This window comes from Cheilinus undulatus, linkage group 9 (genome assembly GCF_018320785.1).
Source record: "Cheilinus undulatus linkage group 9, ASM1832078v1, whole genome shotgun sequence".
NCBI classification, from domain to species: domain Eukaryota; kingdom Metazoa; phylum Chordata; class Actinopteri; order Labriformes; family Labridae; genus Cheilinus; species Cheilinus undulatus.
In genome coordinates, this window is record NC_054873.1 from 16,767,594 (window position 1) to 16,782,056 (window position 14,463).

The following is a 14,463-nucleotide window of genomic DNA, read 5'->3' on the forward strand; positions in this document are numbered from 1 at the left end:
CACTTGAAGTCACTTAGACATGGTGGTCTCTGCCAGATGGTAATCGCATGTAGCTGTGCAGGCCATCATGGCGGGGAATGAGATACGGCTGCATAATGGAGAGCTGCCAAAGGGTTCATATGAGCCTATGTGATGCTTTAATTATGCTGTTGTTTAGTGTTAACTCAAGGTTCACCCCAGGCTGCTCTGGTCAAGGGAATGCAAAGTATGACAGAGGAGAGACACACAGATGTGGACTTTTCCTGAACCATACATGCATGTGTCTTTAAGGGAAGCTATATGCCCCTATCATTAGTAAAATCTCAAAAGCAAAAGATATTTTATCTCATTTTTGAACGTCTTGTCTTCTACATCCCTACTGCACACAATGCAAACTTCTTGCATATAAAGTTTGCACAAGCCAGGTTATTCGTTAGGAGAACTTTGCTCACCATATTTGCTAAATGGTAAAAAATCTGATCTTAGGAAGTCTGTTTGTCCGATTCCCAGTCGAACACATCTAATTACACTTAATATAGGGCACAGTTAAAAGACAATTCAGGACAATCACCTATCTTAAGATCAAAAAGGCAGAAATAAAGCTTATTTTTACTTGTTACATCTTGAAAAAATATGTTTATCTGGGCTTGTTGGGCTAATGTGGGTTTTATACAAGTAATGAGATATGTTTGTCTAGAAATGAGAAAAATATACTTCCTTAGATCTGAGTTGCAATGACATTTAAATAAAATTCACCAAACACACTGTAACACTAGTTTACCAAAATATCTTTGTTTGATTTAAATTCTTTAATTTTATTCTGTTCAATTTATTTGATTACAAATGTGAACAAAAAAAAAAAAAAGAAAAAAAAAAGCCTGAGATACAATATATTTAGTGAATCAGTATTTTGGAATTCAAATAATAATTAAAGAAATGTGCAGGAGAAGCCAAAGAGAAACCCCTATGGGCTTGTGTGAGATCAGCTGATTTGCTCTAAGCATGCTACTGGCTAATCACACTCATGCTGCCATATTTAAACTGCTCTTGCCTGGCTACTCATTGCAAGCAGCTTTTTTAAACCCTCCTCCACCCCAGCTCCTCCTTTATTCTGCTTCTGACTTAATCAATGTCATTCTGTTGTTGTTGATGCCTGCTCTGCTCTGGGTTTATTGCTGTTTCTCTCCCTGCTTTAGGCTTTGTAGGCGCAGGAAAGGCAGGAATGTCTACTGTTCCTCTTGATGCTTTCCATGTAGGTAAATGGAAGAGCAGGGGATTGTAGAACAGCCATACTGCCAAATATAAATAGCAGCAATAACAGAAAAACAATGACTGCTAATAAAAAAAAAAACTTCTAATTGCAAATCATGTGTTTCTTGACAAAGTGGACCTGACTGAACTAATAAAAAAGTGGAATGGATAATTATGACAAGACAATAATTAAGACAATGTTGGGCTTAACTGGTCCAATCAAAAATATAAATTTAGTTCTTAAAAAATTAAAGTTGGTGCAGTTTCTAATATGAATTGGTAAGCTGTTCAAACAGTGAAGTCCTTTAAATCATATGGAAAATTGTGAAAAGTTGTCTTAAAAACACTGGATGAAGATTATTGGCTGATGTTTTACGTTAATGATGGATTTTGAACTGAAAAACATTTTAAAATAAACATTTTGTTATGACATTACTTACTGCCACTGTACTTGGGGACCCAGCGGACAGTGGGAGGTAGACCGTTGATGTTGAAGTGCTTGCCATCAAACTGAGAGCACTGTTCTTCGCGGAAATCTTTCCGTCCTCGCGGACATGGCTCAGTGTTGCAGGAGCGGAACTTCATCCTGCGACCCACGCAGAACTTTCCACCATTTCTGGGCCTGAAGTAGCACAGGAGGATCACAAGACAACAGTCAATTTTTAAAAAAGATCTCATTTGCCTTTGTTTGACTTGCAAGATATGCCTTCATTGCTCACTTTGTTAAAAGTGAAAAAAACTCAGATTTTGGCAAGTGTATTTCTATTTGAAAAAAAAAAACACTTAATATAAGCCACATAAGGCTGTAATTACCTATAAGAGTGAAAATGGCTGCCAGTGTTGCAAGACAGTTCCTTGAAGTGAGATGCAAAATCGTATTTTCAGAAATTCAAGTAATGTTGCTGAATTGCCAGTTCTACTCATTACAAACACTCAGGTCTATTTTTCTTAAATTATCCTGATTTAAGATGTTAATCATGACTTGTCAGGAAGATCTAGCTTATTAAAAGCTTAATTTCAGTTTTTTAGGATATATTTTTTGACTTTTTTCCTCTATCTTAAAGAGGGCATGACAGCGAATAATGCAGAAAATCAGGGAGAGTGTAGGGACTGATGTGAGAAAGAGATAAAAAGGTTGTACTTGAACTCAAGCTTGGAAGACCTGTGTTCAAGTCCAGTCCCTGGCTCCTTGCCTGCATGTCTCTTCCCCATTCTCTCATCCCTGTTTCCACTATCCTCCTCTCTAAATAAAGGCATAAAAAGCCCAAATATATATTTAAAAACAAAAGAATCAGACTAATATACTAAATAGTCAGTAATATCCACACTCAATCCTTTTAAGGCATGGCTTTCTTTTTCTTACTTCTCACTGGTTTGACATATAAGTTTTTAACTTCCATGGTCATGACTATTCTCGTTGCTCTTACTCAGGCTTGTTGCATTCCCTGTGCGTGCTGCGGGTTCCTCCACCACAAGACCTCGAGCAAGCGCTATAGGGCCCCCAGGGACCCCACTCCCCATGGACAGGCTGCAGGTCTAACTCCTTGTTTACACACATCCCATGTCTGCAGTACTGCATGTGAAGAGACAGAGACAGACGTACAGGTCATGTTTAAAAGCATGACTGCAGCTCGTGCAGTGCTGAGGACAAACACAGACATGGCTCTACAAGGTAAAATTAGTGCACGCACAGCTGGGAGTGGTGTTCCTCTTTGACGTCTTAATCCTCTGTTTGGATCTCAGACTAAATCTAAAAAGAAATCCTAATTCCGCTTTTGTTTACCCTCCTGGAAGGCGTCCAGCACCTCCAGCTGTCCAAAGAGAAATGGGAAAAGGAGGAAACAACACGGATTGGGCAGAAGTAGAGTAAATGGAAGACAGTAAAGTAAGATGAGAAGGTTGCTATACTTACATATTGAAACACTAATTGTTAGCCAAGTTATTAAAGTCTTTATTATAATGAAAAATCACTTTAATGGGGATAGAAAGGAAAAAATTTGAGATGTCCTCACTTATATTGTACATGAAAACCTTCATTTCATACAGTAAACCCTCTACAGTGTAGCAAACAAGGCGCCTGGTATCACACTGTGTGTACCCACTAACCAACCTTTGCCAAGAAGTGCTAACACTGCTTTCATAAGCAAAGCACGGCAGGCTCATTTCCCTTTTGTGTGTAACCAAATCCCTTTCCTGGTGACTAAGATATCGGAGGGTCCTGTTCGCTGAAAGAATGCGGGACAAGAAGGCGTCTGTCTGGGTACGAAGCCCAGCCGTCCGGGCACACAGGCACGGGGGAGCAGTGGCACCGTGATAAGGAAACTCTAGAGTTGTGATAACAGGAGGAAGAAAGTTCATTACTGGCTTTGCATCAGGAACTCCCTCCTCCATGTTTGGCTTTTAATCAACTCAGGTGCACATTTTTTAAGCCTATAAAGGAGGATGATCTGTCAAGACAACTACATTTTAAACTTTTGCTGGTTTGTGAAGTTCATGCAAATCTATTTTGAGTTTTAGAAAGGCAAGCCAAAGACATTCAATCCCTACTCCAGATAAAAAAAAATCTCATGAAAGACTCATGAAAACTGAGAACAAACCTGTGTGAGATCTGCTTCAGTGGATTCTCATAATTGTGCTAATAAACCAGGGAGTATATCAATCAAAGTCATCTCTAATGTGGTCAGTTCCTACATTTACATACATTTACAACTTGCAGCCATTCCCTTAGGTGAACACCTGCACTAAACACATGTAAGCATACAGGAAATTTGGCACCTACCCCGGCCTAGTTTGTGTTTTACACACTTGCAGGTCTAATGATGGAGTGTAAAGTCTGCGCACAATGACAGACAGGTGTTAACAGCTGCAGGGTACAAAGTAAACAAGCCACAAACATTTCCGTAATCCTAGCCTGGTTTGAGTAAGGACCTTTTCTTTTTTTTGATTCCATCTGACTCCACTGTAAATGCAAACTGAAGGCACTGATAATGCAGTTGGAGCACCAACAATTCAAATAAAAGGCACAGAAAGGAATGTGATAAAACATGCACATGAGATGAAATCGCTTCCACACTAGGAAAAAGGGTGAACAGGTGCTTGTCCTTATTCGTTGAGCAACATCCTCCATCACCGAACTAAGAGTTTCAGGAATTTTATTTAAGATTTTTTTCCTTCCCTGCTCTTTTCTTTCCCTCACCCCAGCTTAAAGACCTGAGCATCACTTCTATACATCCTCTCCCTCGCCACCCATCCCCCTTATCCCCTTATAGGAAACAGCAAAGGCCACACAGGGACCACCACAGTGCGACCAGGCAGCAGCACCCAAGGAACTGTCAAACACAAGGCGGACTGTCTGTCAGAGAGCACCAAAGCCTGTGTAAGCCTCTGAGGCATTCCACTCCCCCTCACTGGCACCCTGTGTTTACAACCATTTTGTTTGGCTTGAAAAGGTGATGTGGGTGAAAAGAAGAAAGAAGGAAAGAGGAGGGGGAGTGGAAGGGAAAAAAAAAACATCTGTGTGAGATGATGTATGTGTGAGTGTGAGCATGCACATGACTGTGTGTGTCAGAGATGTGTGTGCACATGTGTGAATGTGTGTCAAGTGTGAGAGTGATTGCTCAGAGTCTGGAGGCATCTGGGGGCCACGCTCAATTCCAATTAGCCTCTCTTTCCCAAAGTGCACAAACACACCCTTGGGTGAGATAGGAGTCAGGCTTGGCGAAGCTCAAACGAGCATTAAGGACACGGGCAGAGCCTTTCCTAGAAGGACTGTCTGAATCTGAACTCAATTGGGAATGTGGTGAGACATTTGAAGGTCTTGTGAGAGAAACCTGTCCAGCTGTGACTAGCATGTGTTTCAAATTAGGAATTTTGCAAAGACACACGCTGACTCACCAACTCATACCAGGCTGTGCATACACATATATCAACATGCATTTGTTTTGAACATAATTCATGTACATACAGTGCTGTGAGAACCCCCCCCCCCCTTTATGTCACACTTAGACATTTCAGATTATCAAACAAATTTTAATATCAGACAAAAATAACCTGAGTAAATACAAGATGCAGTTTTTGAATGATGCTAATGGGAAAAAAAAGCCATCCAAACCTACTTGGCTTTATGTGAAAAAGTAATTGGCCCCCTTTTAAAATAATAAATTAACTGTGATGAATTTTCTGGAAAGCTAAGATCAACTTCACTAGTCACACCCAGGTGTAAATACTGCCAGACCTGTTGAATCAAGATACCGCTTTAATAGTGCCGACAAAGTGAAGTGGGCTAAAAGATCTCAAAAAGCAACACATAATGCAACAATCTAAAAAAATCAAGATCTTAAAACAAAGTCATTGAAGTCTATCAGTCTGGAAAGGGTTAAATAGCCATTTCCAAGGCTTTTGGGCTCTCAAACCTCGGTGAGAGCCATTACCCACAAATAGAGAAAACTTGGACAGGGTATATTACTTTTCAAGACCTTTTGAAAGACTATCTTCATGCATTATAAGACTTGTAAAATCTACAACTTCTAACCAGTAACATTAATACCAAAAGTTACAGCTATGTTTTTATGATAGGAATACAAATATATGGAAAAATTGAAAGAAAATACCTGTTAAATTTTTACTGCAGTACGCAATGGAGCATCCTTGGAGCATTTTGAGCTGATATAATGGCAAATAAAAGAACCTGATAGCACAAGGTAGCTGAATGAAAGGTCTTATTTTTTACTGATTTGGCCTTTTCCTCCAATCTACAAAAAAAAAAAAAACAAAAAAAAAAAAAATGAAGGTTTGGAGTGGCCTAGTCAGAGCTAAGACAAATATCTGTTTACGCTTGAAAAGCCTGGAGTGTGGCTGAATTGAAATGTCCCTGCATAGAAGAGTAGGCCAAGATTCCTCCACAGTCATGTAAAGACTCTTTGCCAGTAATTGCAAATGCTTGCTTGCATTTGCATTGCATTGCCTTGCCACCAAGGCAGGTAGAACAAGTTATTATTTTTCACATATTTGTAACATTTAAGTGTTACAAATATGTGAAAAAAGAAATCAGGTAGGGGGCAAATACGTTTTCACAGCACTTTACACCACTTCTGCCTCTTTGCTCTTAAATCTCACACAAACAAGCTAATTCAAGATGAACCAGCTCAGCTGTAGAGACCAGTCACCAACATGCTAAAGCCCACAGTGGGAACAGTATCTGACAACAGCAGCATCTGCTCTGAGCTCCACAGCTGCCTGGTTTTGGAAGTGAGCGCCCTGTAATTGCCAGGAAACTGCTGCAGAGAGCACCTCATTTCTGAACCCAAGCCATACATCATAGCACGAATGAGAAGGTGCAGGAGCGATTTAAACAGCCCTTTCCTTTTAACACGGCCGTTTCCAAAAGGCATCACCTTTCATGTTGCACTGTCTTTCTCATGGCTCAGGGTTCAGAGTTCACTCGGCCTGTTATTGGCCATTTGCGTCCATGTTTCTGATGCGCCTTGTGTCCGATCAAGAATGCACAATTAAAAACAGTTTGCAAACCAGCAACATCTGGTGCTATGTGTGAAAATGGCTCAACATGGACCACCGATGATGATTTTCAATAAGGCCTTATGCACTTTAAAGTGTCTAATAACTGAAACTAGAGATGGGAGGAAGTTTAGAGCCCATGGAGCAAAGATATTCCCTGCAGCCCAAGTGTTTGTTATAACCTGGATTTATACCTGGATTTTTCATTGAAGGCATGCATTCCATTTTTCTCTTTCCTTTGTGTTGAAAGGGTGTGAGGACAGGGGGAAGAAAAATGACAAAAAGGAGGGAATGGTAAATGAGGGACAAAAAAACACGATGCAACCGTGACCTTGAATGACCTCAGTTCTTAACCTGTCTCCTAACTCTGTTTCCTGTGCCCTTTATCCACCGTCTGTGAACTCTTCTTCCTGCATATTTTTCCTCAAAAGTTTGAGGGTTGTCATTAGAGAGAATGAGTGGTTTGGTCCAATCAGCTGTTCCATTCATGTGCACTTCAGAGATACTTTTAGGGTCAGGTCTTTCTCGCTCATCATCAGCTCTGTGCAGCTGAGACGTCTTTGTCTTATTAAAATTGCACTAGAACATATTCCTTTGGTAACAATGGCTATAATGAACTTTTTTTTACCTACTGTCTACCTAATACTAAGCCTTATTTCTACCATTTAAAATTCCTTTGGCCACTTCTGACAGCATATCAGTAAACTTAATATGACAGGAAATACTCAACAGTTACCGCATGATTAGCAGAGAGAGATAGCAGCATTAAATTGGTCTTTTTTAACTCTTTTCTGTCCTCTGTTATAAAAAGTAACTGTTGTTAATGTCTATCTGTCACTTGGTGTTTGATAATCAATGAAAATAGGTGTTGCTGATTAATTATAAAATCCTTTAACAGCTGTCAGGGGCTTGTGTTTGAACCAGTGCCTTAAGCATTTCTCAGGAGAGAACCGCAGCCCACTGCCAAAGTTACATAGTGCTGAAAGCAGACAACCAGGATGTTTTGGAATAAATGTCATTCTCACAGTTGAAACTTATTTCACCATTGTCTTTGAGTCCATAGACAAACATTTTGACACTACTAGCGTCCTGCTTTTCATTATATGTCGCTGTTTTGAGCATAATTCCTTAAAAAGGCTATCATTTTTAATGTCTAAGTCAGCGAAAGCTGTTCAGAGGGAAGTTTCTGCTAGCTGTTATTACTGTTTAGTTGACTAAGCTAGTTGTCCACAAAGCTAAAGACTGAGATTTTTATTTAAAAGATGGTGGAGATTAAAATGATCAGGCTTACATTTGTTGACTGAAAATAACTCATAAGATGTAGTGTTTTTATCAGCAGCAGGCCTTTCAAGCAAGGCTATTGCCAAAAACTAGCTGTTGATATTGACTACACTTGCATAGACGACCAACACATATTTACAGTCACCAAAGTATATTTGCCATTAGACAAAAGTATGCAATTACCATTTGTGTGCAAAATAGGGATAACCACCTCGCTTATAAATGCACAGACTAAGTGTGATGACTTTCATTGTTACAATATTTTCTGCAGCTCCTTGGCTAGTGGCTTCAAGTGTGGTACTGTGAGGGATGCCACCTTTGCAATAAGATGGTTCTTGAAATTTCATCCCTGCTGGATATTCCACAGTCATCTATTAGTGATATGAGAAAGTGGAAGCATTTAGGAACAACAGCAATGAAGCGGAAGACCACATAAAATCAAAGAGTGGGATCAACGACTGCTAAGGCGCATGGTGCATAAAAGATGCCAACATTCTGCTGATTTCATAGCTGAAGAGTTCTGATCTTTCACTGGCATTGATGTTAGCACAAAAACTGTGTGGCAGGAGATTCATGGCATGGGTTCCATGGCCGAACAGCTGCATGCAAGCCTCACATCACCAAGTCTAATGCCAAGCCTTGGATGGAGTGGTGTAAAAAAAAAATTCTGGAAACGTTTTCTTGTTGTGCCAACTATGAAGTTTTGCAGAGGAGGGATAATGGTATTGGGCTGTTTTTCAGGGTTTGGACTAGGCCCCTTAGCTCCAGTGAAAGCCAATCTTAATGCTTCAGCGTACCAAGATGTTTTGGACAATGCTATGCTTCCAACTTTGTGGCTACAGTTGGGGAAGGCCTGTTTTTTAGTCCAACATGACTGTGCCCCAGCGCAGAAAGCAAGGACTATAAAGACATGGTTTGATGAGTTTGGTGTGGAATAACTTGACTGGCCCAAACAGAGATGTGATGAAAGCCCAATCAAGCACCTTTGGGCAAACACGTAATTGAATACAATGTCATTACAGTCCCTGTTGGTGTAATGGTCAGGTGGCAAAATACTTTTGTCTATGTAATGTCATCCAGCAGCAGCAGCTCTTCAAACACAGTTCTTGCTAACAGCTAGCCATTATCAATTAGCTAAGCTAGTTGGTGAAAAAGCTGAAGATAGACATTTTTAACAGAGGCTGCTTTAGCTTCAAGTATTTTACATGAAAGTGAGAAGAGCTTCATATGATGGCTATTTGTGTTTCCATTGTGCTAGATGTACGGAAAAGCTAACAGCCACAAAAATGTATTTTTCAAACATTCTGCCTGTTTTCAGTGTTTACATCATTTTATACTATAAAATGTGTATTTGACACAATACTATAATCCAGTGGTTCTCAACCTGGGGGTCAGGACCCCATTGGGGGGTCATGAAACACTAAGAGGGGGTCTCGAGATGCCTTCAGAAACAGGAGAATACTTTTGAAATGATTTTTTTCTCACACAATCTTGTTACTATTATTTGCCACTTTTCATCAATTTAGCATAATTTGGACCCATTATCGCCACTTTACTCCATTTTTGCCATATTTTAACCCATTTTCATACCTTTTTATCAACAAATTTTGCCAAATTTTAACACATTTTTGCCACTCTAAAACCTTTTTAATTAATTTTACAACCCTTTGCACCACTTTTTACTGCCTGTTTTGCCACTTCTAAACCAATTCTTACCACTTTCCGTATATTGTTGCCTCTGTTGACCCGTTATTGCCACTATCAACCCCTTTTTATTGCATATTTTATTGCCCATTTTTGGCCACTTCAACCACATTTCACTGTTTGATATGCCCATTTTGACCAGTTCAACCCATTTCTGCCAGTCTATCTGCCCTAGTTAATCCATTTTGCCAGTTTAAAGCACCTTTTTCCACTTTTAAATTCCATTTCACCAATTTTTGCCAGTTTAAACCTATTTCTGCCACTTTTTAATCCCCTTTAACCATTTTTTGTGCCTGTTTTTGCCACTTCAACACATTTTTGCCATTTGTTGCTCTTTTTGCCATTGCTAACAAATTTATGCCTCTTCTAACCCATTTCTGCTACTTCTAAAATCCCATTTAACCACCTTTCCCACCACTTTTTCTGGACATTTTTTTTTACTATTTTAATTCTGTTTTTAAGAAAAGGATTTACATTTTCAAGATCACTATATACTACAGCACAAATGACTTAAAAAAGATATCTGTTGCTATGTTAAGAGTGGTTATTATTCAGGGTAAATATAAAATATGGATATGGATATCTAGTTAACTTTACAATGGACTCTAATTTTCCTGACCTCCACGGGCCCCCAGTTTGGCTGGGTCCCAGAAAGCCCCTTAACCCCCTAATGGACAGCATTGTCTGCACATGGCTATTCTTGATTGTGCACCTTTACTTTGGGGGTCGTGGGCTGAACAGGCTGAGAACCCCTGCTATAATCAAACTGATACTTCCTGCTCCTACATGACCAGCAGAGAAAGCTCCACTTACTGGTGACCGGACACAGTAATTCCATCAGCAAACTATGTGAATGCTATAACAACAATCCTCTTGTTAGACCCAAATCCACAGATATGTGTGTGATGATGGCAAATCAAAGTGGCAACATCCTGCAAATATCCAGAGATTAGCAGAGAGTGACACTGATACCGCTCTCACAGCACCGAGTTCCAGTACAAGCACGCACGCATACACAAGCACACATCCAAAGCATCGTACGACGAGTCTGTCAGGCTGCCAGGGAGCTCGCGCCAACACTCACCGCCTCCGCCAACAGACTCCATTCTGCCCTGGCTTCACTTTTCAAGACCTCACTATCTCACTCTAATTGGCTGAAACCAGAGCAGGTCATGATTCTTTTTCTCCTGAGGAATGTTCTGGAAATTAAATGTTCTTCTTTGGTTCATTCACATACACTAACCACTCAATTAAGACTCTATAAAGAGTATCTAGAAAAACTTTAGGGGTTTTTACAGGTATTAAAAGTTCCTCTGATGAGTTTTAAACTCACTATGAAGTAAATAAATAGTGATGCTTCTATAGACATATAACAGCAAACCACATCCACATTATAAGATTTGTTATTTGCATAGAAGTAATTTTACCATCAAAACCACTGCTGGGTGTAGGCGCCGAAACAGCCTTTACTTGCATTTTCCACGAAATCATTCTTAAGATAAGTTTGTTTTGTTCTAAAATACTACCTAAGCTTTACTGGGCTTGATCAATAAAGAACCAAAAAATATCAGTTTGTCGATGTAATTAGGACAGATATCAAAACTTCCACACAGGAGCTATGAAATAACATTTTTTTCTGAGCTTTGGAGTGCCACTTAAGGTGTAACTGTACACAAAGTACTGTTAAACCTCTCCTTCTTTCATGAAAGAGGGCGGCAAAGAAGTTGTGAGAGGCCAAAGAGTTATGTCGACTCCCAAGGTAAAGTAAAAGTACCAGATTTTGGACAAATCTGACTGCTAGCGTCTATAGCCCATTGTTTTCAGTTTGTATATATTGGGTATGTATTCAACTGTTTTCACAATGTCAAAACTAAATGCTACATGTGAGAAGGTAATTCATTACATGCTAATTAAGACAGGTTTGCAAGGTTTGCAAACTTTCCAGCCAATAAAAGATATCAATACACCTGTTTTACATGCAAACTTGAGACATAATTTTCATCAGATTCCTGCACCCAGTAAAGCTACTTAACATGAGACAACAATGACATCAACAAAGATTAAGCCTGTCATTGCATCACACTCTGTTATAGAGATGAACACTCTGTCATGGGCTTGCTGCTTCCTGTTTGGCTTCTTGCTAAATCACTCTTCTTTGGTTCATCTGTCACCATCCTCTTGTGTCTAGTACCAGGACAGGGGCTGGACCCATTGAACTGAAGGCACATTTAAGGAGAAAACCTCAGCCCACTGCCAAAGATGCATATTGGACTGCTGACTGTGGAACTGGGATCAGCACCATTCTCCCTGTTGAAAATTATTGTACCTTTCTCATCTTTGGAACAACTATTTTAAAACTGGAAAAATGAACATGTCGTTGCTTTGGAGCAGCAAGAAAGCCTTATGGTGTTACCCTCACATGAACAATATATGAGTGGGATATTCAGGTATATTTAAAGCTACCCAAGTATATTTGCTGACCGTTTATTTCTTTTACATTTTTTTTATTCTAATGAAGTCGCCATCTGCACCAGTAAGATGCATCCTCTAGTACAGTGGTCCCCAAACTGTGGGTCGTGGCCCCCTGGTGGGCTCTGTAGGTACTGCAGGTGGGCTCCGAGAGATTATTGAATTTAAATAAGATCAATAACACATCTCCAAAATTACTACTTTTTAGGGGATAACAAAAAAGCAGAATCTTTCAAATTATTGAACACTGACTTTTTAAGACTTTCATAGCTTGGAAATTTCTTCAAAGCCAATGGTAGATGTAAAGGGTGACCAAAAGCACCACTTTACAAAAAGCATTAAAATCATGAAAAACTGAGCTATGACGCCGACACCAGCAATAAGCAAAACAGTAGTCACGTTTCAAAGGATCTGAAATACTTGTTTATTTGTTTAAACATATTTACAGTTCCCGGAACTAAAAACACAAAAATACATGTCAAAATTACATCACAGTCAAAACTTGATGTCATAGTTTAACTGGTGTTAGTTTAACTACTGACACTGTTGAATATTTAACTATGCAGCTCATTTCCAGATCATAAGAATTGATCATGTCTTTGGGGGACTTTAAAGAGTGTGCACCTTGACCTTCAGAGACACTGCTGTGAGGTTTCCCCCTGACAGCAGGTAAAGAGACTCTGTTCTCCTGCAGAGTCTTCAGACACAATAACAACCAGTTTAAACAAAATTACTCAACAACAAAGAAGAAAATTATACAGTCCATCCGCAAGAAAGCAAACTGGAATGCTATTCGTCCCTTAACAGGTAGGTGCAGAATACTTAAGTATTTCCTCAGCCATGGATCAGTCACAATGCTTGACCGTGTACAGACTCAGTGAACACAACCTCACCATCAAGACAGGACATCTTGGACAAAGCTGGACCCCTAAAGAAGAAAGACTGTGCACCCACTGCAGCCAACAGGAGGTGGAAACAGCTGCACTTTCTAACCACCTCCTTTAGTACAAGGATATCAAAGACAAGTTCTTTCAACTCTTCAGAAGCAAATAAAAACCCAATATAATTCAAAAGATGTCATGTTAATTGTGCATCTTTACACAGCATTCTGTTGATGTATGCTGTCAAAAAAAGCAGAAACAACAGCAACTAAAAAAAAAAGAGAAATTAAACGTACAGAAAAAGGCATCGCTCTATGGGAAACGCTGCCTCATACTTTTGAAAAACAAAAATCTTTTGTTAGTCAAAACATTCTCCAAAGTGTCTTTAAAGGGAGCTTTCAGTCAAGGACATTATTGTCACTAAGCTGACAATAAAATGAACAAAACTGAGAACGATAAAGAGTTAGACAACATTTCAACACAGTTTATTCAAGCTCCATCACTACTTTTTTCCCAACCGCCACCCACTAAGCAATGACGTGCTGTGACGCAGCACAAGGATCTTCAAAGAGAGACTTAGGCCAAATGGACCCTGAGTTTGACTTTCAGGCTCTTATTGACCTCACTTTCTTGCACTAATTTTACACATCTATACACATTATACATGCATATTAGAAAAGAAAATACAAGTAGAACATACATTTAACTACAAAAAGCATCTTTGCAAACACAATAAAAACACACTGACACAAGCATGGGCAGGATCCTTTTGAAGAGTGAGAGAGAGCGAATGGGGGGGTAAGGAAGAAAGAGCAGGAAAAGAGAGGATGGAAGGGAGGGGGTAATGGGTGAGGGAGGGAGGGTGGTGGCGGTATTTATAGACAACAAGTGATGGGATGCCCTCGTTAGTGCACGGCCCACTGAGCCAGATGACAGACATGCCGCCCAGAGGTCATGTGACCGCATTACTCACTTCGGCGCCCAGTGAGAGGGTCCGTCAAGCAACAGAGAGGGAAGAAAGGAGAAAGAGAGATATGGAAGAAGAAGCAGAGAGAGGCAGAGTTGAAGGAGAAGGGAACAGAGGGGGAGAAAAACTACCCATGTACCCTGCAGTGCCTGTTGCCCTATTTTAACTCACTTGTATACAAACAAACATTTTCACTCTTCATTTAGAGGACGTGCCTGTCTCCCACTTTTTCGGCCACTGACCTCAATTACCCGATGCGGTCACAACTTTGTTTCATAACTCACTTGGACAAAAAACTCTTCCCAGAAAACACGGGCATAAAAGGTGACAGCTAAACGCTCCGATTATTTACTTTTTCACCGGAGACAAATGACGGTCACCATGTAACCACTCAGAATGACATAGCAGGTTTTAGGA

At 39.9% G+C, this 14,463-nt stretch overlaps 1 protein-coding gene across 1 annotated transcript in view; it reads right to left on the reverse strand.

Annotated features, from left to right (window-relative positions):
• The window catches only part of LOC121514450 (A disintegrin and metalloproteinase with thrombospondin motifs 20), a 138,564-nt gene that overhangs the window by 67,874 nt on the left and 56,227 nt on the right, over window positions 1-14,463 (reverse strand). Inside the window, exons 13-14 of the mRNA XM_041794557.1 lie at window positions 2,658-2,803; window positions 1,671-1,852 (exon numbers count right to left, since the gene is read on the reverse strand). Coding sequence (XP_041650491.1) covers window positions 1,671-1,852; window positions 2,658-2,803 — 328 coding nt within the window. The remainder of the gene's footprint in view (window positions 1-1,670; window positions 1,853-2,657; window positions 2,804-14,463) is intronic.